Below are 27,383 nucleotides of genomic sequence, written 5' to 3'. Positions count from 1 at the left end.
TTATATCACTTTCCATTACTTTTGTTTGTTTAAAATCAGAAGGTTAAAATGGCTGAACCAAAAGATTCATAAAGTGTTGTCAACAAAAGTGAACCAAGCTTCGCTACCAACTCTGCTGATATCTTTCCTGTAGCAACTCGACTCACCGATAACAAACTTAATGGCACAAATTTCTTCGTATGGAGCAAGATTGTTTATATATATATATATATATATATATATATATATATATATATATATATATATATATATATATATATATATATATTTACGAAACATTGGAAAGGCTTCGTACCTCACGTCCGATCCTCCTACTAACGAAACCAAAGATCAATGGCTTCAAAATGATGCCCGGTTGTTCCTACAAATTAGGAACTCCATTGATACCTTTGTCGTCACACTGATCAGTCATTATGAGTATGTAAATGAAATGATGGTTTATTTGGATTTTGGACAAAGCAACATGTCCAAAATATACAATGGTTGTAAGACTTTTCATAAAGGGGAGCAGTTTGATCGATCATTAATCGTGTATGTCATGGAGTTCAAGAAAACCTATCAAGAATTTAACACTTTGCTACCTCTCAGTACCGATGTGCGGGTTATGCAAACCCAACGAGAATAGATTGATGTATTAAGTTTTCTAATTGGTCTGTAACCAGAATTCGATGCCATTCGATCCCAGTTCTTAAATGAAACAACTATTCATTCTCTATAAGAGACATTTGCTCGTATTCTTCATCACGAATCCACCATTACATCTCCACCTCCTTCGGCTCTTCCAAGAAATACTTGTTCTGTCACACCCTGATTTCCGGTGGGCCTTGAAGGGTTTAGCTGTGACAGTTGGATACCAGTTACAATCACAGTTAATTTAATAATAATGCAACGGAAGTATTAAGAGTAAAATTAAACATTCATATCATTAAAAGTGTTTGATTATCAACGTATAAATTGTTCAAGATTTCCAAATAAAGCCCACAGGCGAATCAAGACGAAAAGAAGCTTAGACATCATATGCCTTAAGCTAGGAGTTGCAAATTCCATTGCTTTTATCATAGCCGACCCGGATTCCCAGCCTAACAGTAAAGGTTCGGTACCTGCAGTTTAGTCTTTTGAAAATACGACAACTTTCGCTGGTAAATACAATTAACTGACTCATTTTGAAAATAGTTTTTTTTTTCAAAAATGATTTTATACATAGAGAAAACCCGTGGGTAATCATTTAATATTTCTTGGGATTTATTCTTGTCACCAGATTTACATATTTGTCATATGATGTGAATAAGATATAAAAGCCGGTCATTTTCAGTGCTTTAATGATTAAGGTACACACCAAAGTTGAATAAAACGTGTCTTACAGTCGGTATGCCTGCCCTTGCACGTTATTCTGTAAGGCCATATTAGTCTATGAGTCGGGACACCCGGACATGGTACCAATAACCCCCAATCATTTCAGTTATCAATATAACGGATTAAACCGAGTTATTACATTTATGGGTTAACATAGGCGGCCCATTTGTGTAATACTCGCTCCAAGTGACGTATTCGCCGTACCCCAAGTTTAAAAACAAAAAAGGTTAAGAGTATTTACATTTTAGATAGCTTCTAACCGTAACCGGTTTTTAAATATAGTAAAAGCCGTATAGACAAAGTAATAAACTCAAGTATGATTATCTAGGGGGGGGGGTCTGTAGTCCGGAATGAACAGATTTAGCTATATGATAGAATGTATACGGGTCATAGGTTAGTTCCTTTGACATGACCCGTTACATAATAATACGATTAATCGCTAGATTAAGCGTAAACCGACTTGAATGTGGCGTATACATATCCGAGTGTAAGGACTCATTGGATAATGGTATTTTAGACCAACATTTTGATTTGGAATGATTTAAAAATGGTTTTGACCCTTTACGCCTAGTTTATGCGAACTAGGTTCGCATAACTAGTTAGGCGCATAAAAACGGGGTTGGAAGATCGGATGGGCTTATGACAAGTCTTAGTATCATAACACACTTTAAGATGAAGTATCTACTGATATAAAGTCAGATTATAGCTTAGTTTGATTCAAAATCATTTGATTAGCTTATTTGACCACATAAGGGCATTGTGGTCATTTATGAATATAATTTCCAGACTTGTCAATAAACCTATCAAACGAATTGACTATGTAACATAACTTCAGCAGGTTACGCTTAACAATAAAGATGGTCCTAAAACAACTTTAAAACAACCCTAAAAGTCGACCAAACGGGTTAGAATCAAAAGTCAAACTGCTTGACTTTTGATATCGAACAATACCCTAAGCTGAATTGAACAAGTTGAGCATGTTATGATAAGTTAATATTAGTTATAAAACTTGTATAAGCGATAAACAACTGAGTTTTAACTTATAAAACCGTTTATGCATTTTTGTCGAAAAGTTCAACTTTTACGGACAATGCTTAACTTGACAATTCGACTAGTAAACGAGATCGTTTGAAGGTATGATCACAGAGGGATCATATCAACGTTATTACGATCACGTAGTAAAGTTCGGACCGAACTTTACTTTGACCAAAATGGTCAGAAGCTAACGTCAATCAGAAAGTCAACTGTTTGACTTTTAGCTTAAAATTAACCAAAATAAAAGAACTTGCACTAAAGTAACACTTACTTGGAAGTGTTTGGCAGCAAAAGAACTGAGAAAGGAGTCCTCTTGTCTAGAGGATAGCTCCAAGAAGTTGTTAGAGAGAAGAGAATGGAATGAGCAATTTTCGCAATGAAAGTTCATGGCTATTTATACTTGATGATGATCAAGGAGACCATTCCAAGTGTCAAGATCAGTTGTAGGATGTCCCCAAGTGTCAAAGAGGTGGCAACACTAAGTAGAAGTGGCATAAATTCGAGATAGGTGTCACCATGGCAGAAATCCTTGTTCTCCAAGCAAAATTTTGTCTCTGGTGATCCCTTAGCGCGGAGGAAAATCAACGAGCTTACTGACCGTAAGCCTTATGGCTTTGCAGTCCGTATACGACTGTCAGAATGGAAATTTTGAGAATTTTGCATATTTAGCCCTTGGACTTTAAATCTTAGGCCATTTGACACATTTAGTCCCTCTCCTTCCTCGTATTTGGGATTAGTTGGAGATCGGGGACACGTTTTAGCTAACGCACAATAATATTTCATTTCTCCTTCCCATATTTGGGATTAGTTGGAGATTCATAGATACGTTCTAGTTAATGTTTCAACGTACGTCCTTCCTCCTTCCATATAGTCGGGATTAGTCGGAGGTTTCTCCCTCCACGTAGACGGGATTAGCTGGAGATTTGGACACGTGTCGTCACATAATTGGACGAAAAATTTTGGGGTGTTACAAGTTCCCTAGTCAGCCGAGGAGGATTTAGAGGTTGCTTTCGAGGTGGATTACGATGTGCTCATCGAGGTGGCCATTGAGGTGGCTCGCGTGGTAATTATGGGGATCGAGCTCCTACTCAGAGTAATCATAGTGCTCACCTTGTTATTGCTTCCGATGACATTAACACTGCTCCAATAAAAGATAGTTCTCATCCCGCTGTTACTCCAGTTGCTACCTTCGCCGAGACCGGTAAATTTGCTAAAAGTCTTGTATATGCTGCACCAGAATGTTTTCTTTAATTACAGAACATCTTAACACGTGACTGGTAATCCATTCTCAAAAACGTGCACCATCACCTTATGTTACTATTGTTGATGGGTCGACTCCAAAGGCATTTAGTTCTGGTTGTGAAAACATTACCCTGTCAATCCATTTATCCTCTATTTTGACTCTACCCAGTTTTCTATTTTATTTACTACCTGTTAGTAAAATTACTCGTGGTTTGAATTGTAGTGCCTTATTTATTCCTGACTCTTGTGTTTTCAGGACCTATCAACGAAGAGGATTATTAGTAAAGGACGGGAATCTGATGGCCTATATATACTTGAAATTCAGACACCTTTGACCTTTTTCTCTAGTATGCTCAAGTTCGTCATTGCTTGAGGCACATTGTCAATTAGGTCATCCACCCCTCCAAACTCCCAAGAAATTGTGTCCCGAATATTCTCATTTGTCAACTATGCAATGTTGTGTCAGTTTACATCCCCTTTTGAATTAGTTCGTTATGAGGTTTGGGGTTCGTAACCTATTCCGTCTATGTTTGGTTTTATGTATTTTGTTTCGTTTGCTGATGACTATTCCCGTGTAAATTGGCTTTATTTTATCAAAAAATTGTTTCTGAAGTGTTTTTTCATTTATGCTTTTTACATCCTGAAGTAAAAACACACTTTAATGTCTCTATTCAAATATTGCGAAGTAACAATGCAAGAGAATACTTTTCATAATCTTTCCAATCTTACTGTGTAACACCTCGACCACGTATAAAACAACTCGCGGCGGAATCGTCGAGGGGTCACGTTACAAATTGCTCATAACACATGGTATTAGAGTTTCATTATATTACATTGTTTCACAAATACAAGTAATTGTTTTTATATTAAAGAAGTCCAAGGCCCGAATCCGTTCCTATGTGTAACATACTTGAATAATCATCGCACGTGTTAACACCTGAAACATATGTGAAAATAAAGTCAACATTTAATGCTGATAAGTAACATAGGTTTTGTGGTCAAATTCATGGCTACAAGTTTTGTGTTGAAAAAGAGTTAACCAACTACACGAGTTGATTTTTATAAGTAAATATTTGTAGCCTTTAACTTTAACAAAAATGTTTTGTTTTGTAAAATCGTATAAGTAATCGGAAAATCTTGTGTAGTTTATATATCTTTAACTTGAAAACCATTTGTCATTTTGTCTAAATCAGTAGTTGTCTGTATTTTGTGTAAACCAAACTCTTCGTGCCATGTATAAACCAAATGTCTTGTCGAGTATGAAATAAATGTGTCTTGTCTTGTCTTGTCTAAAAACCAAATTGTCTTGTCTAGTATACAACTTAAAGTATGGTTTGTTAGCAAATACATTCAAACCTATGGTTTGTATAAAATTTGTCTTGTTTTGACCAAAGTGCCCTTATGTACTTTTCACATAACCCAACTTAATGTTTAAACTTAACCAAGTTAGGACTAAATGACGTAATATGTAAGATTTTGCAAACATTAGGTACGATTTCCATCGACTTTAAAATAAAGAACATATAATCCGATGACAATTTTTGTAATTTACATTTTTTTTTTAAATGAGGTGGCAAACGTTTCCGTTTGTCCGACGTTAAAAAAAAAGAAGTCATTTTCATTCCGCCCAAATTTCCCTCCTGTTTCCAATTTATTCAGCGACATAAACAAGACCGCTTTAAATTAAATTAACTTATCCCACCCACAGCCGCACCTACCACCGCTCACCGCCGCACCGACGGCCGTACTGTACCGGAGATAAATCGGTGTTACAGATACCCGATGTCGACACACAAAAGAGGCAAACGGAACGTGTTAGCCATCACCGGAGCTGCTGCTTTCTTAACAATCGCCGTTAAGTTCGCTATCGATGCAATTAACTCGAAGAGAAACGATCTCAAGAAAAAAGGTATATATTCCTGTTCATAAGCACGCAAGTATCATCTGATTTGTTCTGTTTAGCTAATATCCGTATCTAGCTCACCTATTTCGTTGAAACTGTTTAACCTAACACGCAATCTACTCGATGTGTTATCCGTATCTGTAGTTCACCTATTGCGCTGTTATTATTACGCAATTAAAGGTTTTAGGTGTTCGAGGCTCCAATGTTAGGGTTAATCTCTCTGCATCTGATATACTTGCTAATTGCTTAGCTAACACGCAATCTACGATTCTACTCGATGTGTTATATGTATTTAGTTCGCTTATTGTGTTGTTATTATGTGGAAATTGAGTTGAATTTGGTGGTTAATTGAATGTTTTAGGTGTTCGAGGCTCCAATGTCAGGGTTAATCTCTCTGCATCTGATATACTTGCTAATTGTTTAGCTAACACGCAATCTACGAGTCTACTTGACGTGTTATATGTATTTAGTTCGCCTATTGTATTGTTATTATGTGGAAATTGAGTTGAATTTGGTGGTTAATTGAATGTTTTAGGTCTTCGAGGCTCCAATGTTAGGGTTAATCTCTTTGCATCTGATATACTTTAACCAGCTGATCATGTGATTGCTGATTGTTTATCTAATATGTTATCTGTATCTAGTTCGCCTATTGCGTTGTTATTATGTAGAAATTGTTTTTAATGATTTGAATTTGGTGGTTAATTGAATGTTTCAGGTCTTCGAGGCTCCAATGTTAGGGTTAATCTCTCTGCATTCGATATACTTAAACTCGCTGATCGTGTAATTGCTAATTCAAAGGCAGTTTATAATGCAGTAGCTTCAGTTCCACTTGATAAGGTATGTATTATATAAATGAATTTATCATTATCTTTAACTAGTAGTGCTGACTTTGCGAGTTATTCAGTTCGATTTAGGTTCAGTAGGGTTATCTGTTTGCTTGTAACTTGTAAGGAGAGGTACATGTTAGTTTTTTTTTTTTTTTGAATCTGCAGGTCACCTATGCAAATGTTATAAAGCCACTTGAAGAACTGGAAGCATACCAATTCCCGCTGGTACAATCTTGTATCTTTCCAAAATTTGTGTCTACTTCAGAAGAAGTAAGAAAAGCAAGTGCTGAAGCCGAAAGGAGAATAGATGCACATGTTTCGGCTTGCAGGTCTTACTTTTTTACCGGTTGCGTAGTGCATGCTAATTATACATTCTTTTTCCATATATAGATGAGAAATTGAGACGTTTTCACATTCGGCATAACATATTGTATTCTCTCTAACCGTATTTTAAATATAACTGTTCAGCCGACGTGAAGATGTGTATCTTGTCGTTAAGGCCTTTGCAGCAAAGGGGGAATGGACGAACGCGGAATCAAAACGTTATGCACAATCCATGGTATGAATTGGAGATCTTTTGAATTTTATCTATAGGATGTTTTCTTTTTTGTTAACTTCTGTTTGCAGTATTTGATTTAATGCCATTTAAAAGGGCAGCTGTGAGGCGTTGCCACTTGTCATCTATGTGAATCTTATTTGAGGAGCAACTAACCAGCTTCATCAATTTCCTGATTCAAGTACTTATTGCTATATATTCAGTGACAGGTTAGAGACTTTGAGCGTAATGGAATGAATCTCACATTGACAAAAAGAGAGGAATTACAGCGGTTGAGGGCTCAAATTGATGAGCTAAGTAGGCGGTATATCCAGAATTTGAATGATGATAACTCATTTCTTCTGTTTGATCAATCAGAGTTGCTTGGCTTGCCTCTAGAGTTTCTAAAGGTTATAGACACATTTCTCCTGTAATAAATCATTCATGTTACAGTTTGCTTACGGGCGTTAAGAAAACTTATCTTTTGCTTTTAAGCAAGGAGTTTATTTATTATTTGCCAATGCTATGTTTTGCTGTAGTAACTTATATATATATTTTTTTCTTCTTTAGAGCTTAGACAGGTCTGAGAATAATAAATACAAGATCATTTTGAGGAGCCATCACGTTTCAGCACTGCTTGACTTATGCAAGGTATGCTTTATTGGAAATTGTAAGATGATCACGATCCACTTTTTTTTGTTAATGCATGTTTTGATATCCCCTCAAGGCTTGTGTTAATGCAAACACACTTATATTCTGTTTCACTCTGTTGAAGGTGGGACCGACCAGAAGGGTTGTTGCAGGGGCCTATGGGAGAAGATGTGAAGCCAATCTTCCTATATTAGAGAAATTGGTAATACTGAACTGAACGCCATCTGAAAATTCTTCTGAAAACGCAAACATGATGGGAATGAATTTTTTTTTTCAAAGGTTACATGAATATTTTTATTAGCAAGTAACGGCGAACTATTACTTTATTTATAAGATGGATAAATATGATAAATAATCTGGGAACTAGTTTTTTTTTTTTTTTGGGGGGGGGGTATGCACTTACGCTTATTTTTAAATACACAAGCATCGGTAAATGTGATGTTTTTTGGGTCTGACCGAAATTTATTTGTTGTGCATTGATTTTCTCCTTATTTTTTTTAGGTTCAGTTGCGTCATAAATCTGCTAGATTACTTGGCTACACTAACTATGCGGATTTTGTTACCGATCGTAGAATGGCAATGTCATCTTCAAAGGTTTGTATGGGTTCATATTCATATCATTGTGTTTGAAATCAGTAATCTATTTATAATCTTTTTTTTTAATGACAATGCTACCAAGTTTTCAGGTATTTGAGTTTCTAGAGGAAATCTCTGCTAGTTTGAATGATTTGGCTACTAGAGAGCTTACCCTACTAAAAGATATGAAGGTTATTTGCAACTTACATTATTCATAGATTTAGATGCTGTCATATCTTTTTCATATTAAAACGATCAATCTTGCCATTGCTGATGTTTTTTGGCATTCAGAAGAAAGAGGAAGGAGAAATTCCTTTTGGAATAGAAGATCTACCGTATTATGTAAAGAAAGTTGAGGAAGAACAATTTGATCTGGACTTTGAAGCTGTAAAACAGTACTTTCCTGTTAGTTTAGTTCAGTCAGGGATTTTCAAAGTATGCCAAGATCTTTTTGGTAATCGTCTCACATTTATGTTGATGTAACAATTAAGTTGTTATAGATGTGGCAAAATGGGTGGGTAAGGCTGGTTGAGTAACGACTCAAACGAGAAACTATTGAAACATGTCATGTTGGGCTGACACAAAACACTGTTTGTTTTTTTTAGATAATTAACGGGTCAAATGACTCATATATGATTACGTAAATTAAATTATTTATATAATAGTCTAATTTGTTTGAATAATATAATTTGTTGAGTAAAATGCCATTTCAGTCCCTGAGGTTTGGCCAGTTTTGCGACTTCCGTCCAAAGGTTTGTTTTTCCGCATCTGGATCCAAAAGGTTTGAAATCTTGCTATTTTCATCCGGCTCGTTAACTCAATCTATTTTTCTCCGTTAAGTCAGGGGTATTTCCGTTCTTTTTGTTAACTTAAAAGGCAATTCTGTCTTTTTCATTTTATGTAAAAAGACCGAATACCCTTGAAAAAGACCGAATTGCCCTTTAAGTTAACAAAAGAGACGGAAATACCCCTGACTTAACGGAGAAAAATGGATGGAGTTAACAAGCTGGATGAAAATGGCAAGATTTTAAACCTTTTGAATCCAGATGCGGAAAAACAAACCTTTGGACAAAAGTCACAAAATCGGCCAAACCTCAGGGACGAAAATGACATTTTACTCTAATTTGTTTAATTTTTTGGAGACTTTGTTAACGGAATATGACCCATTCATAAATAAATGGGCCCAAATTGCCATAGGTAACTTGTTCCATTTGTTTGAATCATCAAGTTAATACATAACTTGCACCCTTTAATTGCTGCAGGCTTAAGATTTGAAAAAGTTTCTGACGCAGAGGTCTGGCACCCTGATGTTGAGCTTTATTCAGTATTTGACTTGAACTCTACTGATTTAATAGGCCATTTCTACCTTGATATGTATACCAGGTTGGTATATCAAATACTTTACTGTTACTACTTGTTCTTCAGTTTATTAGTAGAATCTAACATATGATAAAAGGGAACTTGACATGTGATATTTTAATTGTTGTTTCTCTCCTTTGACAGGGAAGGAAAGTATGGTCATACTTGTGTAGTCCCTCTTCAAAACGGTTCATTAACCAATGATTCAAGACAGGTATATGTGACTGTTAGTTTTATTTTCCAAATGTTTTGAGTTTATCACTATCTTGTTTTTTAGATAATTATTAGAATTCGTTTATGATTACATTGTTAGTTTGAGATAATGTTAGATTAGGATAAATAGGGATTAGACCGAATTTAGGATAGGGTTCACATGTCTATGTGCTGTTACTTGTTTTGATCTGTAATCAGTATATTATATATAACAATAGTATTTTGGTTTTCTCAAGTTCCCTTAGCAACATTTTCCAGTTTATAGAGTTTTCTTTTGGTATTCATGAGTGTAGTACTTACCAAGTTCATTTTTTTAGCCATAATGACATGGATGGATTTAGTTTTTTAATTTCTGATTTTTGTTATAAATGTTATTTTTTATAACTTTCCGTAGTTGGTTCTTGTTATATTTTTTGATTTAGAAGGTAACCCATATGACACGCATAACCCAGGTCTGGAGTTGACTTCTTCATGGGGATGGGGTTTGTATATCACAACTTTATGTTATAAAAGTTATTTTAGAGCTTTAGTTACATGAAATTTACCTTGAGTTTTTTTTATAGAGAAAATACCAAAACCTTATGAGCTTACGATTCTTATGCATGGGATCTTTGGCATCTGTAAACTAAGATAATAAGTTGATTCGGACTAACTATAAATCCAGGAATAAGTTTCAGTGCAGCCAAGAAATATAATTTTAAGTTAATTAATAATCTGTAACATTAATTTGGAGTTTTTGTTATAATATCATATGCAGTTTTAAGACTGCATTATACGATGTATAACTTACTATGTGGTCTAATTCTAAAATTAGCAAGCTTCAAGAGTAAAGGCATAATTATTTAATGTTTTTTTTTTTATAATTTTTTCCTGGTTGACGCTTTTATCATTTATTTAAGAGGAAGTCAAGTTGGTGTGTTATAGTACAGTAATAATATTTTATTGTCTGTCCTAGTATATGTTTATGCTAACTTTCATCTGGTAGTATGGTACCAAAAACACATCTGATAAACTCCGTTTGTCCCAAAATTTTTACCCACATTTCTATATCATTTTACCCCAAAATAAATGCCCAGTTTAGAAAATGATACCTATAGTACTAAGTACACTAACTTTACATTTTACCCTTAATCGCCACTATTTTTGAATCTTGCAAGATTTTCAACGTCAATTTGTTAATCTGCCAGGTCAACAACGTTGGCCCAGGTGGGATTTCCGCTGTGACCCAACATCTAAAAATCATTTAGGGTAAAATTGATATTCCGCTAAATAAAATTTGAATTCATTTTATACATTTTAAAGTTTGTTATTTGTGGACAACTCCTTTTGGGGTGGAAGGAGTACTACAATATATATGAGCCAGCGGCAGAGCTAGGTATATAGCTCCGGCTTCACACGAACCCACTTGGTTTTGAATTTTTAGTAGAGATGCTACATAAAAAATATGTGGTGAACCCATATACAGAATTGATGAAGGGCTCCATGGTTAAGGATTCCACTTCTAAACATGAGGTTCTGGGTTCAATCCTTCCTTTTTGCGTTTTTTAAAGTTTTTTCTTAATGTAAATTGAATCTCAAATCAGGGTTTCCTTATACCAGCGAGCAACTCCCTTTCCAAATGAACAAAACTCAAACACCAGCCCCATGCTTGTCATTTGATTCTATTCTAGATGAGTTGAATATTTAAAAATAGAATACACATTAATGTTATAATTAATTAGATTCAAAAGCTCAATTCATTGAAATTAATCCAATAGGATAAGTGGATACATGAAACTCACGTTTAATAGCTCAAGTTGCTGATCCATTTAAAAGCTCAATTTCATTTGAAAATTGAGTTGGTTCCATACAAGCTTAAAATATTTGTGAAACAAACCGTATAGTATATGTATTTAAGTTGATTGATGGTTGATTTATTTCATTATATATATGGTTTTATGTCAAAACTTCAATGATTATGTGAAAATTTGCAATTGAATTAGTGTCTAGTGATTCTATTTTACGATGAATATGTTTTGTTAGTTTGTTGAAACTTGAATGATTATGTGAAAATGAAGAATTATTGTATTTGTATTGTATTTTTATTTTGTGATGAACCTTACCCGATTCGAACCGTCAACCGACCCGGAAATTTTTATATCCGGTCCTATGAAATTGAAGCATATAAAAACAGTGAACCCAATGAAAACATTCCTGGATCCGCCACTGGTTTGAGCCACCCTGTTCTGGCTTTGCTGAGCAAGATACCCGAGCCACTTCGATTTCTGTATAATTATTCATGCCTCATGACATTCCACCTGTAAATTCTGTTTCAGATTCCTGTAGCCTTGCTGGTAGCCCAAATTAAAAAGGAAGTTGGTGATGATCCTGTGTTATTACGGTTCTCTGAAGTCCTTAAACTTTTTCACGAGTTTGGCCATGTGGTATGTGACCTTTCATTTTAGAACTATGACCAATGGTTTTAGAAAATACATAATTGAGTACACGGTTTTGAACTCTAAGCAATGGTCTTATAGAATACATAACTGATCACAATCCATATCCTTTATTTTGTGGATATTGTTTTTCTTATTTTTATTTCAGTGCATTAACCTTTTCATTTCTTTATGATGTGATTTTAGGTCCACTATATGTGCAATCGGGCATCATATGCAAAGTTTAGTGGATTACGTCTTGATTCTGACTTTGTGGAGATACCTGCACAGGTCTTAGAAAATTGGTATGTTTGTGTTTATTATTTTTGCGATGCCACCGGTGTATTCTACTTTATTCATCAAGGCCACCCTAAAATGTATGTTATACCAAATCTTGGAATAAACAGTTAAACACACCTAGTCGTGAATTGTTTTTTTTAGAAAGACATTAATACCATTGTGTCGAGCTATCAATAAACAGCGATTCTGCGTGAAAAAGCTTAACGTGTCTCGTCATTTTACAATGAGTAGAATGTCATTTTCGTTCCTGAGGTTTGGTCAGTTTTGCGACTTTCGTTCAAAGGTTTATTGGTAGGCAGAGTCAGACTTGGGATCAGAATTAAACCCGAATCCTTAGATAAAAAAAGAACAACGAGTTACCTCCGAGATACAGTTTCACCACCCGTCGGTTTCGAAGGGCAAATTCCAGCAGGGTTTCTTACGCTACAGGAACACCACGTAAGGCTGACTGAAACTCCAAAGGTCACCTCTCAATCGTGCCAACAGATTAAGATAGCAATGGATAGTGATTCCCTAATCTAGAGAATTTTAGAAATGAACCAGAAAAACTACTCTTCCATTCACCGTACCAAAGTTTAAGTGAGATGGCAAAAAAACCACCCACTAAGCTACAAACTAGGAGCATAAAACTAAATAAAAACTGACCAAATTTAGCAACGGAAAATAAAGGAAAAAACATAATTAAAATAAACGAGCTGGAAAATAAAAATGTGAATGGAAGTCTTGAACTCTCTTGCCCTGGGCCCATTAGCCACTTCGAATCATGGATACCCACCGTGGTGTATGTTGGCCCGATGTTGGTGGGCTGCTAGGACGGCTAATTTCCACCGAAGATGGGCTGGGTTGTGGCTCGGGTGGCCCACTGGTCGTATGTCTATCATTTATTTTTCCGCATCTGGATCCAAACGGTTTAAAATCTTGCCATTTTCATCCAGCTTATCCATTATGTCATAAAGTGAAAAAGACCGAATTGCCCTTTAAGTTAACAAAAAAGATGAAAATACCCCTGACTTAACAGAGAAAAATGGATGGAATTAACGAGCCGGATGAAAATGGCAGGATTTCAAACCTTTTGGATCCAGATGCGGAAAAACAAACCTTTAGACGAAAGTTGCAAAACTGATCAAACCTCAGGGCCGAAAATGGCATTTTACTCTTTTACAATATTCTGGAATATTTTTAGCTGGAATTGATATACTTTATACTGGATACATACTTCAGTGGCCTGTAAAATAGTTCCAGTATATGAGCGATCTTAATGAAAAAAAGTTGTATAGCCGAGGGGCCTCCACACATATTATTTCGAAATTCTTTATCTGTCAACTATGCATTTGGTAAATTTTAAATGATTTGCATAGGTGTTATGAAGCGGCCTCCATGAAGCTGATATCTGGTTTCCATCAGGTGACTCATTTTTGTATTCTAGCATGTGTACTATTAATTAGCAACTAAATATTCTAGTTCAAGCAGGGGCGGACCTACGTTACGAGGAACGGGGTCCCCGGACCCCAATCTTTTTTAAAAAAGTAGTAGAAACGGTATATAAAATTGTCTATGGACCCCATAAAATAATTTAGTTGGACCCCATAACAATGAAAGTCAGCCTAGTGCAGTGGTAAAACCCCTTGTTTGCACACAAAAGGTCATGGGTTCGATACTTGTTTCTCCGTTTTTTTTTTTGTGTTTTTTTTGGACCCCATTGTCCAAAAATCCTGGGTCCGCCACTGAGTTCAAGTATAACCTTCTTAATCTAAATGCAAGTCATTTGAACTTAATATCGCGCAATCTCTTGTAGGACATCACAAAGCCTATAGGTGATGATGTATGCAAATCACTTAAGAGATGGCGGTGTTCCTTTTCAGCGCTTAAATTGAAGCAAGAAATTTTATACTGTAAGTTATGTGATCATGTGTTGTACTTGTATGGTGCATAACTATTTTCTTTTATTACAGTTTTTTACATATATAATATCTTTTATGTTAAAAAGACTCAAAAGGGGCGTCTTTCAGGTCTTTTTGATCAGATTATTCATTCGACTGAAAACGTTGATATTGTTGGTTTATTTAAGCATCTCCATCCAAAGGTAATGTATTTTTGTTTTACCAGTGATTTATTTAGTAGGCAATTCTTTTAAGCATCTAGCCATTTCTTTTAGCGCAATTTCATATATACCCTTCTAAAAGTTCAAAGTTTCAGATTCATCCCTCCAAATTTCATAATATTGTTTAAATATAATAGAATAAAATTAGTTACTTGATACTACTGTAACAGCAGCATGTTTCACTGAATAATTATAGTAAACTTTAGATGTTGAACTGATTTGCAGTAATAACTTTGTTTTCTTATTCCCTTATTCAGTAAAACATGTTGTATGTTGACTGGTTTTATTTTTATTTACTATAGATTTTAAGTGTTTTAGAATGGTAAAAATGATATTATAACATGTGGAGTAAAGACGCAAATTTAACTTGCGTTCCCGTTCCAGGTAATGCTAGGTTTACCGATGTTGGAAGGAACCAACCCAGCTTCTTCTTTCCCAAGTAGTGCTATTGGTTGTGAAGCTGCTTGCTATAGTCATATTTGGAGTCAGGTTTTAAACTAATTTATATATTATTTACTACTAGCGTTGTCATTCTGCTAACGAGCTCGGTTGAGTACATGGGGTGGTTATTTTGACCCATCTACGTATTAATTTGTTGATTCGGGTTATGATTGATCACTAACAGATCAAACGTGTAAAATCTAATAGTTGGCTTAAAAGGAAATGGTTCAAATGGCCAGAGCAGATCAAGCGAGCCGAAAATCGCTTGATGTGTACTTGTGTTTCATAAAACTTTCTAAATTATTTATTCAAAAGCTATGTTATTATTTTGTTAAAAGTATGTTTTATTGAATGGCAGGGATACACACTTGTCTATTCTGAGATAAATGTAATATGTAATCACATTTGACATCATATTTTCAAATAGTAACACAAGTTCCCAAATTTGTTATTGACCAAGAAAGTGACGTATTAAATATTCATCTCTTTTGAAATACCGGGTGGGTCAAATGGTTCGAAGGAATCACCCCAATCTTACTTTCAATGCATAAAACCTTTTAAATCACATCACTATTGAATTAATATAATGTGTATTCATATTTTGACATGCCAATTATTTGTAAAACATTTAAATTCTTCTTTTGACATGCTAATTATTTGTAAAACATTTATATTCTTCGGAAAATGTGTTCTTGATTTCAACCCACCATTCATGGCTTGTACCAAAAAAAATTCCCATTCAACTACTAACGCCGATATGATCATGTTTTCTCATAATATATTATGATTTATGAAGCAATTAATAATAATATTTGTTTTTTGGTGGCATGAAAATCTTTCTTTGGGTAGAAATGCCAAGTGTACCTTCGAAACATACATGATAGCATGTGAGTTACAACTAGTTACGTTTTACTGTCGCCTTGACCTGGTCAATGTTATAAAACATACCTAGGATTTACGTGTGATCACTATCCAGGCTGCAAGTACGCTGGCATGTTAACGTAAATTATACCAACAATATTAAAGTTATGCTAAGAATATATTGTTACAGGTATTTGCAGCTGATATTTATGCATCAAAGTTTCGTGATAATATTTTCAACCAGCATACAGGCATGCAGTTCAGGAATAAGGTATTCAAGTTATGTTTTTAATTAAAACGAAAGTGAAAAATAGGAAACTGAATTTCAATAAGATAAATGTAACTGGTTTATGGGCCATCTTGTATTGTGTAAATAGAACTTTTAACTTTTATGCGGGTGTTTGAGGCTATGTTGTCAAAGACGCAAGGCGCAGGCGAGGCGCATCGGCCTCGCCCGGAGCCTAGGCGCAAGGCGCAAAAAAAGCGTGGGCTTTTTTAAGAAAAGCGCACATAGAGAAAAAAATATAAAAAATATGGTAAGCTTTGAAAATAAATAAGATTCCACATATAAAATGAGTTTCTGAGCTGGAATTTGGTTGAACTCATGCGTGACCGCACCTGCGGACAAGAATGCAGCTCCGAAAAACCCGGGCCCGCGTGAGGCAGTTTCGTTTATTTCTGCTTATGGCGCTGCGCCTCAGGCCGTTTTTGCGCGCGTTTCCTGCGCCTCATGCCGTTTTTTTCAAAAAAACCCATTTTTGCGCCTAGGCTGCCACCAGGCGCTATAGGTGCGCTTAGACGCACGTTTTTTGCGCTTTTGACAACATAGGTTTGAGGAACAACTTATTTGACTCTTAAATAATCAGATGAACTGTTTGGATGAGCAAAATCCCAAACACCCCCTAATCTTTCCACCAGCTTGTTTTAATGAAGAAAAACAATGGTTGACTTTATTGGATATTGAACATTGGTCAACAGGTATTGGCACCCGGAGGGTCAAAGGAACCTATTGAACTCCTATCGGATTTTCTCGGAAGAGAACCTTCAATCCAAGCTTTTGTTGACAGCAAATCCCAAACATTTGATAATTCATCGTTCAGATGAGAATGTCACATGCAGGATTCATCTCATGTCAGATCCAACAAATTTTGGTTGCCAATCAACAGATTCTAATTTAAATGTTTTTGTAATCTTAATGTTTCGTGGGAAGAACAGATCGCTGACTGTACAATAATCTTAAAGTCAATTATTTTCACTAGTTTTTCTGGGAATTAAAAGTTTACTTTTCGGGTAGGGTCGTGGTGGGGTGTTACAGAAGATTATGATATATAAGTATATATAACTGTTGTTTGTGTCTTGGCCAATTGCCAATTTGCCATGGTTGGTCATGATGGTGCCTTCCACCAATATTTCCCGATTTTTGCTTGAAGATTTGCCTATGATTTGTTTTGTGGGCCATCTCGTTCATTCCACTTGGATCTTGGGCCCATTAGGATTGCGGGGCCAGGCAGCCAGCATCGGTAATCTAGGGGTGGTTAGACATGTTTTCTTAATAGTGTTGATCTGATTTGGATTGTATTTTATTAGTAATGGGTCGTTAGATAATAGTAGAACATCGCTAAAATAGTAAAACTGAACGATGTCGAAAGTCAATAGTTATCTGAGGCAGTGGCGGAACTAGAACATAAACTCAGGGGTATCATCAAAAATTTTTTTTTTACCGTGCAATCATACAATATTAAAAAAACAATAAATAAATAAAGTAAAAACTTCTTTTCGACCGCACAAACCGTAGCATTGTTCAAAAATTCCGGGCCGATTCGATTGCGTAAATCTGTCTTGACAAGCTTCACTTTCGAAATTTTTTTTAGTTATTTGGGCTAATCTAATGTGCTATTATTTAATTATTTGGGCTTATTATTTGGGTTTGTATCATCATCACCAACTGGGCTTATTATTGGTTTGTAAAAAAATTTTTGAGGGGTGTCCTCATAGTTGTTTAGAGTTGTCCTTAGTATAAAAATCGATTTTTTTTTTACACTACCGGAAAAAAGTTGAGCCGTAGCCCGTGCTACGCCTGGACCTTCTTTAGGTCCGCCCCTGATCTGAGGGTTCTTGAATGCTTGAAACCTTGCAGATCATTTTAACCTCATATTAGAATGTCGAAAGTTATCTGACGATGTTGAATATCATTAGAAAGCAAGTCGTTTTCATCTTATTATTTCTGATTTATTACACAACTTGGTCCTTTTTACGCCTCTAACCGATGAGTTAGAGGCGAAGCGGGTTAAAATGCACTAGCCCGAGAAGCAATCGTCTTATGTCTATAGGATATAATCATGACACCTAACACGATAATAATAAGATTACACCGATAATCTTATAATGTAGAAGATAATTAGCTGCACGGTTAGAAAGATTTAACCTTTCTAATTAATTTATCAAGGAGGATTATGCTGAAGTTTCATAGGATTACTATAATATAATCATTACATTTTGAGACTTCTCTTGCTAAGATGCTTTGCATAATTTGGATATCCTTTTGTGCTTTTAAAGGTTTGTATCTTTTGCTTAAAAAGCAATGCATATATTCATGTTGGCATTATTGGAACTTAATTATTTGTAAACATGCATGCAGCCAAAGGGACTTGTACCATGTCCTTGATGACACCTTTAGAATATAAAAGGTGATGGCTAATCAAATGCATTTCTATCAAAGTTGTTATGCATTACAACTAACCTTAATGTATTTTCGAATGACTAGTAATGTTCAAGTTGCTTATTCAATGTCACATCCAGCAAACAAATAACTATACACATTTTGTTTCTATTATATGGGGTAGAGGTAAGGTTGTATACATTTTACCCTCCTCAGAACCTACCTTAACTTTGCTATTTCTGGGATTTACTGAGTATGATGATGATGATGATTTTGTTTCTATCCAAACACTTGAACGAATGCAAGGGGTTGTTTGTTTAGCTCTTAATGGTTCAGACATCTTACTGGTTCAACACTTAATGGTTCAGATTGTTTCACGAGCAGATGTCTGAATGGTTCAGACGTTTATCTCTGAACGGTTAAGCATTAAACTGACTCTTAATAGTTCAGCACTTACCAATTCAGAAGTTGCCAAACAACCCTTAGCTGTTGTATGGTGAACGTAACCAATCTCAAACACGAGCGGCTTCATGTTTTTCAAGATGTCAAAAAAATTATAATTTTGGGCCTATTTTCATTAAAAAAAATTAATAATATGTTATCAGCTTTTCTAACGACTTTATAAATTTTATAAAAACAAGTGTCCCATTAACCCAACATCAAGCCACAATCCTCTTTTGGTGATGTTAATTTTAAAAGTTAAAAACAATCCTCTTTTGGTAATGTTCATTTTAAAAGTTAAATGAATAGTCACTAACGTTAATGTTTGACTACATCACTAGACACTATATGCATTATCGTTAAGCAACCTCAATGGTCTAGTTGGCTAATGAGGAATCTTGAAGGAAAAAATAGAAAAAAACTATCATTTAGACTTTAATGAAAAAAATACCAAGAAAATGAGTAGGGGTGAAGAAAGATAATGCTCCATCCTTGGGTATTATCTGTCATATGACGGTCCAGTCAGCAATGAGTCATCATGGGGCATTTGTTTAAAATGAGTGTAGTGGTATAATGCCCGTTAATGCCCAATCCAATAATTACCGAATTATTTTTTTTTTGTTTTTTTAATTAAAACTAATGAAGAAATGGGTGTAGTGGCATGATTGCCCACAAAAATATCGATCCAGCGTTTAATTTGGAACACCCCAACCCAAATTTTGAAGAAAAAGGCCCATGGGGCGATGGAGGGGCGTTATGGGGCTTTTTTGGGGGAAAAAACGCCAAAAAACCACAGTACAGATGATCTAATAATAGATCAAAGTGACATTATCCATGAGTTGACATCGTAAATAAAAGTAATATTACAAAGTTTATAAAAAAAATGCATGCGTCACACAGCATAAATCATTGTTAGTTTACATATTTCTAACAACTTAAAGATAGGCAAAAGATCAAATACAAATAATCTTAACATACTAAACATACAAATTGAAGGAAAACCCAAAAAGACAAGGTGGCTTTTTTGTAATTACCACCAACTATCAAAGTTACAACCAAAAATACCTAAAAAAACACATTTTTTTTTAACATTTTTTATTAAAAAATCGCTACATTTCGTTAGCAAAAAAAAAATTTTTTTTTTTTTTTTTTTTTTGCTGCTACTAAAAGTAGCGATTTTTTAACAAAAAATGTTAAAAAAATAAAATAAAATAATTTGTGTGTTTTTTTTTATTTTTTTAGGTTTTTTGGGGGGTTTAGTTTTTAGCATTTTAGCTTGGGTGTGTGTGTGTGGGGGGGGGGGGGGTTAGGTTTTTTTAGGTTTTTGGGGGTGTGGGGGGGGGGGTTTAGGTTTTTTTAGGTTTTTTTTTTGGGGGGGGGGGGTTAGGTTTTTTTTTAGGTTTTTTGGGGGGAGGGGGGGGGTTAGGTTTTTTTAGGTTTTTGGGGGGTGGGGGGTTTAGGTTTTTTTTGGGGGTGGGGGAGTGGTTAGGTTTTTTTAGGTATATTTGTAGAGTAACTTTGATAGTTATTGATAATTACAAAAATGTCACCTTGTCTTTTTGAGTTTTCCTTCAATTTGTATGTTTAGTATGTTAAGATTATTTGTACAAGAACTTTACCCCTTAAAGATAATACATATGAAGGGTAAAGTTCTTGTATAAATAATCTTAACATACTAAACATACAAATTGAAGGAAAACTCAAAAAGACAAGGTGGCATTTTTGTAATTATCAATAACTATCAAAGTTACTCTACAAATATACCTAAAAAAACCTAACCACTCCCCCCACCCCAAAAAAAACCTAAACCCCCCACCCCCCCCCCCTCACCCCCCAAAAACCTAAAAAAAAACCTAACCCCCCCCCCCCACACCCCCAAAAACCTAAAAAAGCCTAACCCCCCCCCCCCCCCCCAAAAAAAAAAAAAAAAAAAAACCTAAAAAAAAACCTAACCCCCCACCCAAGCTAAAATGCTAAAAACTAAACCCCCCAAAAAACCTAAAAAAATAAAAAAAAAAAACACACACAAATTTTTTTATTTTATTTTTTTAACATTTTTTATTAAAAAATCGCTACTTTTAGTAGCAGCCAAAAAATTTTTTTTTTTTTTTTTTTGCTAACGAAATGTAGCGATTTTTTAATAAAAAATGTTAAAAAAAAATTGTGTTTTTTTAGGTATTTTGGTTGTAACTTTGATAGTTGGTGGTAATTACAAAAATGCCACATTGTCTTTTTGGTTTTTCCTTTAATTTGTATGTTTAGTATGTTAAGATTATTTGTATTTGATCTTTTGCTTATATATGATCAAATTAATTAAGCAATATAAACTTTTTTTTAAGTGGTGTTACAATTTATATGTATTTTAGAAAAAAAAAAAACAATATCAAAATCTATTTTGGCAAGTGAAACTATTTTAACAAGGATTAAACCGTAGTCCGTAAAAGGGTGAATTTTTAACATGACAAGAAACTAAGATGGAATTTGTAAGCTTTGATTTAGTTTTAAATGGGTTTGAGTTAGTATTACTGTATTAGGTTGAACCCACAAAAACTTCTGGTTGAACAAGTCATGTCCAGTTGACCTTGTGTGTTCGTATGTTGACATGTTCATTTTAAAAATACGTTTGTCATAAATGAAGCTGACTAACAAAATTTAAAATATAAAAGAGAGATTATCATAACGATTTGTATTTTAGTAAGCTTTTAAATATAGGAGTACTAGTATTGTAAAAATAAAACACAACAATATTTTTGGTTGAACGGGTCGGATGCGGTTCATGACCGACATGAAGTGTAAATTCGTTAGGGCTGACAATTCTGACACGAACACGATAACACGACACGAACCTACACGAAGTTAACATGTTTCGTGTCTATAACGGGTCGACACGATAAGACCCGTTTAATTTCGTGTCATTTTCGTGTTTTCCTATTTCGTGTTTGTGTTTTATCGTGTTTGTATCTTAACAGGTCGTGTCAGACATGATACGACCTGTTAAGACTATACCATTATACAATACATGTTAATGGCTAGATATTAGATATGTAGTAACAGGTCGTCTTCGTGTCTTAACAAGTTGTATGATACATTGGTAATTTTTTTGTGTCTTAACAAGTCGTTTCGTGTAACCTGTTTATTATCAGGTTCGTGTTCGTGTTTGTGTTAACCTGTTTCGTGTTCGTATCTTATCGTGTTCGGATCTTAACAGGTCGGGTTGACACGATATGCCATCCCTAAAGTTCATATCATGTTCAAGCTCGTTTCAAATTTACAATTTCGAACTAGGTCCGACACGTTAACACATAAACACGATCCATCTAAAAGCATTCACATCCATTCTCCCCTATCCTCATTTCTATAATTACTCTAAAAATTCTCTACCTTTTCTTTCTTATTTTCAATTAAATAAGAGTTAATTACATGGTTAGTACCTATGGTTTACCTATTTTGCGATTTTCATACCTATTTATTGAAAATTACATCATTGGTACCAACTTTTACAACCACATGTATTAATGGTGAAATAATTTGTAAAAGTTGGTACCAATGGTGAAATTTTCAAAAAATTGATATGAAAATAGCAAAATAAGTAAACAATAGGTACTAACCATGTAATTAATTCATTAAATAATACTCTTTTTATATCTTTATCATTACATTTTCTCTTTCATTCACTTACAAAAAAAAAAAAAATTAATGAAGTGAACAGTATCTCCAAATATAAAGTTGAAAAAATAATATTTTCTCTCTGTGGAACTTACAACAAATAAATGTAGAATGGGATGTGAATGCTCTAACTGTGACCATTAAACCAGCCCATGTCATTATAGCCTTGTGATATCTTTTGGGTATGATAAGACTTAGAGACCATGAGGTCCTGGGTTCGATTCATACAAGGGGTTTTTTTCAGATTTATTGAGTTTCATCCTGAATTGGTGTATAAACATTATAGCCTAGTAGAGATATCCAGATATAATCGAATGTTCCGCTGATGACACGATAATACTCCGATAATCCGTCACTGACCAAATTGTTAAAAAAAAGACCATTAAACCAAATTATAATTTATCCTAAACAAATTCCCACAAAAAAAAAAAAAAAAAAAAAAATCTTGGAGTCATGAACACACACAACAAAGAATCATTGCAACTTTGTAAGGTCGGCTCGGTCTGTCCTGTACTCCTGTTAGGTAAATTAAACCTCATATATTTCACCCCTACCCACCCATTTTCCTTCTTTCACATTCCATTTTCCCCTCTGCCATTTTTGTTCTTCATTATCTGAAATTTCCCAGCTTTCCTTCACTGTTTTGATTCCTTTTAGCCACCGTTTTCCAAAAAGAAAGTGTGTAAAAAGTAAAGCAGGATTCTTGTGGTGTGGTGACCATACTTTTTATCATCTGTCCAGATCACAAACATAAAAAAAATATCATTTTTATCATAAAAAGCTAGCTTATTTTTCACTTTCAAGTTGCAAGATTGTTGAATTTCAAGTGGGTTTTTGGTGTTTGAATCAAAAGTCAGAATCTTTACCTCTATTAGGGTTTTGATCCATACATAATTTATGTGGGAAGTTTTGAAAAAAGGGGCATTGGTGGTGTTTGGTGGAGTTTGTTTGGGCTTGATTCAGATTGCTGGGTTCTTGATTTATAGTTCTGATTTCTTTTTGTGTATTTGGTGTATTTTATCATAGGGTTTTTACAGTTTCTTGTTTGGTTCTTTGAAATCTGAGATATGATCAAGCAAATTCTCAGTAAAGTTTCCAGGAAACAGTCCAAATTCTCAAAAAATCAAGAATCTTTTGGTACCCAAAACACTGATTTAACCTCTTCCAGCTCAAAAAGTAGTGATTTTGCAAGTGGGAATTCAAGAAAGCTCTCGAATTCCGACATTTCAGCCCCGTTGAACCCTAGATTCAATCCGAACGACACGAATTATCGTAACAGTGGTCAAGTAAGTGTTTCTTACGAATCTTTACCGAGTTTTCGAGATGTTCCAAGTAGTGAAAAACAGAATTTGTTCATAAAGAAAGTAGTTATGTGTTCTGTAGTTTATGATTTCACCGACCCGACAAAAAACCTTAGAGAAAAAGAAACGAAACGCCAAACGTTGTTAGAGTTAGCCGATTTTGTGGCGTCTAGTAATGTTAAGTTCACAGAATCTGTTATGCACGAGTTTGTGAAAATGGTATCTGCAAATTTGTTCCGAGAGCTCACACCGCAGCCACGCGACTGCAACGTCTTGGTATCTTACGATGTCGAAGAAGAAGAACCGTCAATGGATCCATCATGGCCCCATTTGCAAATAGTTTACGAACTTTTACTTCGGTTCATCGCATCACCAGAAGCCGATGCGAAGATCGCGAAAAAGTTCATTGATCATTACTTCGTTCTCAAGTTATTAGATTTGTTTGATTCCGAAGATCCTAGAGAACGTGAGTATTTAAAGACGATTCTTCATAGAGTTTACGGAAAATTCATGGTTCATCGTCCGTTTATTCGGAAGTCTATAAACAATATCTTTTACCGATTTGTTTTAGAGACCGAAAAACACAACGGGATCGCTGAACTTTTGGAGATTTTAGGAAGTATCGTTAACGGGTTTGCGTTGCCTTTGAAGGAAGAACACAAGTTGTTTCTTTCTAGGGCTTTGATCCCGTTGCATAAACCGAAATGTTTGGCGATGTATCATCAGCAATTATCGTATTGTATTACGCAATTTGTTGAAAAAGATTGTAAATTGGCTGATATGGTAATTAGGGGTTTATTGAAGTATTGGCCCGTTACAAATAGTTCGAAAGAACTGATGTTTTTAGGTGAGTTGGAGGAGGTTCTTGAAGCAACACAACAACCCCAGTTTCATCGGTGCATGGTGCCTTTGTTTAAGCAAATCGCCCGTTGCTTAAACAGTTTGCACTTTCAGGTAATTTATCGTTCTTTTGACTGTTTAAGTATCTTACTTTTCATATATGTAGTTGTTGATCATCACCCGTTTAACCCATTTATATTATATTATATATTTATGGGTAAGGATAGTGTAAAAAGTGCTCAAAGTGTGAGAAGTGTATTATAACACTATATATAATACTATATAACACCATATAAACACCGTATAACAATATGTAACACCATATAACACTATGTAACACTATATAACATTATATAACAAATATAACACTATACATCTATCTTTGACATGCTATCAGACAACCTATAGTGTTATATTTGTTATATAATGATATATAGTGTTACATAGTGTTATATGGTATTATATGGTGTTACATATTGTTATACGGTGTTTATATGGTGTTATATAGTATTATATATAGTGTTATAATACACTTCTCACACTTTGAGCACTTTTTACAGGATCCTCTACCATATATTTATAATATGTTTTATATCGTAAATTAAATTGGGTGTGTATTTAAAACGATAATTGTAACTTAAAAATAGGATTTGGCATAAGATTTTATAATTTAAATGTAATTGTATTATATACATTTGTGTTTTTTTAGTAAATTTTAATTTTAATATATTAATTTTGTGGAACTTTAAAAAAAATCGGGTTAAACGGGTCGTGTTCGGGTCAACCCGCGAATATTCAGGTCGTGTTCGGGTTCATATGTGTGACACGATTTTCGGGTTCGCCTGAAATTTTTGGGGTCGGGTCGGGGTTGAACCTGCCAACCCACGAACACGACCCGTTTAGCACCCCTTAATTCAACACCTAGTTCTCATTGTTATAATTGATTTGTATATTCCTTGTGCTTTAGAGATTTAGTTATAGTTATGTTGCATTAGGAATTTAGAAGGTAAATCAAGACGTGAACTATTACGGTTAGCTTTTTAAAATCCGTTGAGCACATATAGAATTAGTCCGGTCATTTTATTCGTTTTTAGCCATTTAATCTTTTACTTTATGAAGAAATAAAGATGGGACCCACAAAGTGAATAATAGAGGAAGTTGGTGTAAACTTCTGTTTGTTGATACCTTTGTATTTTAGTTATTAGGGGGGCCTGTCTTCATTTTTCTTCAAGTAAGCTAGCTAAATAGGACCTACAAGATGTAATATTAAATGACGAAGGCAAATAGATTCTTCTAGTTTTGTTACACAAACGTGGCGAAACCGGCATAAGATAGAGCTGTAGAATTATCTAGAGGGAGGGGTCATGTTTTCGTTTTCGCGCTAAAACTGATGGACCTTTAGCGTTTAGGCTATAACTCAAAACCGTCTTCGTTTATTGTTTTGATATCGGTATTGAAGATTGTAGATTGATAATGGTCATAAGATAAGATCCTTGTTTATCACAAGTGAACCATTGAGGGTAGTTCTTGAAAGAAGAATATCGAAGCTTTTTCGTGTTGAAGGGTTAATTTGGTATTTCCTTATTATCATATGCATGAACTCACTATCTTTTATCAGAGTTTGTTGATTATGGCATTCAAGATTATTGATTTATAATGGTAATAAGATCCTCCACAAAAATACAAACTTTTTGATTGATGTTGTGTTGAAGGGTAGATTTGGTATTTCCTCATATTCATAAATTAGTTATTCTGCACATGCTCTTGTTTAAATGACTCATTCAAGAATTTTCAAATCTACCACCGTCCACCGCCAAAAATGGCCCACAAAAAGGGCCCTTGAGGGTAGTTCTTGTAATAAAAATCGAAGCTTTTTTATTGATGTTTTTTTAAGGATAGGTGATTATCTCGTTTTTCTTGTAAATTTTTAGGTGGCGGAACGAGCCCTTTTCTTTTGGAACAACGATCACATCGAGAGTTTGATCAGACAAAACCGCAAAGTAATATTACCAATAATCTTCCCTGCACTTGAACGGAACGGGAGATACCATTGGAATCAAGCTGTGCATAGTTTGACTTTAAACGTTAGAAAAATCTTCTTTGACCTGGACCCTGAACTGTTCAACGAGTGTTTACTCAATTTTCAAGAAGAGGAGGCGAAGGAAGAAAAGATCCAATCCAGACGCGAGTCCACGTGGAAACATTTAGAAGAAATCGCTGCAGATAAAGCTTCAAGTAATGAAGCTGTGCTTGTGAATTAGGAGTTGGGTTTGCGCGTAAATTGTTTAAAGGTTCAAGCTTTTGGGAAATTTATTGTAAATTTGTGTTGTTTTATGTGTTGTAGGATGACAATTTGTTAAATTTTACTAATTTAGTATGATATACTAGCTAAAGAATTTTCAGCAGTTTTTAGCTTTTTATTATGCTCCATCTGTTTTTTAATGTATTAAAGAAGTACATAAAGAGAAATTAACATAACTATTAACTTCTCATAAAGAAAGGTAGGGGTGTTCATCGAATCGAATGACGGATTATTCGGATTTGAAAATTTTAAGAACCTTATCCGAAATTCCATCCGATCCTAATTCGAAATATTCTCATCCGATCCAAATCTATCTGAATTCAATTCGGATCGGATTTGGATAAATCCGAATAATCCAAATTA

The 27,383-nt window shown here is 34.7% G+C and overlaps 2 protein-coding genes across 3 annotated transcripts; both read left to right on the top strand.

The window, feature by feature from the left end:
- Positions 1–5,260: 5,260 nt before the first annotated feature.
- LOC110895102 (probable thimet oligopeptidase) lies at positions 5,261–17,104 on the top strand. Of its 2 annotated transcripts, none has more exons than XM_022142387.2 (20): positions 5,261–5,539; positions 6,249–6,370; positions 6,526–6,689; positions 6,829–6,919; positions 7,126–7,305; positions 7,466–7,546; positions 7,671–7,748; positions 8,048–8,140; positions 8,233–8,313; positions 8,417–8,576; positions 9,385–9,505; positions 9,626–9,695; positions 12,010–12,117; positions 12,316–12,413; positions 13,767–13,812; positions 14,204–14,300; positions 14,418–14,491; positions 14,894–14,998; positions 16,002–16,082; positions 16,790–17,104. In XM_022142387.2, exons 1-20 carry the CDS (start codon positions 5,413–5,415, stop codon positions 16,913–16,915), a joined length of 2,103 nt encoding a protein of 700 aa, XP_021998079.1. In that variant the 5' UTR covers positions 5,261–5,412; the 3' UTR covers positions 16,916–17,104. The 2 variants fall into 2 exon arrangements, with proteins under 2 accessions (XP_021998079.1, XP_021998077.1); XM_022142385.2 differs by having other exon boundaries at positions 8,414–8,576.
- A 5,996-nt stretch (positions 17,105–23,100) lies between these two features.
- LOC110895101 (serine/threonine protein phosphatase 2A 57 kDa regulatory subunit B' theta isoform) lies at positions 23,101–27,123 on the top strand. The gene is made up of 2 exons (XM_022142384.2): positions 23,101–24,832; positions 26,650–27,123. Exons 1-2 carry the CDS (start codon positions 23,645–23,647, stop codon positions 26,977–26,979), a joined length of 1,518 nt encoding a protein of 505 aa, XP_021998076.1. The 5' UTR covers positions 23,101–23,644; the 3' UTR covers positions 26,980–27,123.
- The last annotated feature ends 260 nt before the right edge of the window (positions 27,124–27,383 follow it).

The sequence above is a fragment of the Helianthus annuus genome, chromosome 12 (assembly GCF_002127325.2).
Source record: "Helianthus annuus cultivar XRQ/B chromosome 12, HanXRQr2.0-SUNRISE, whole genome shotgun sequence".
Classification (NCBI taxonomy): domain Eukaryota; kingdom Viridiplantae; phylum Streptophyta; class Magnoliopsida; order Asterales; family Asteraceae; genus Helianthus; species Helianthus annuus.
The sequence above is the reverse complement of the archived record's forward strand: the minus strand, read 5'-3'. Positions and strand labels throughout refer to the sequence as shown.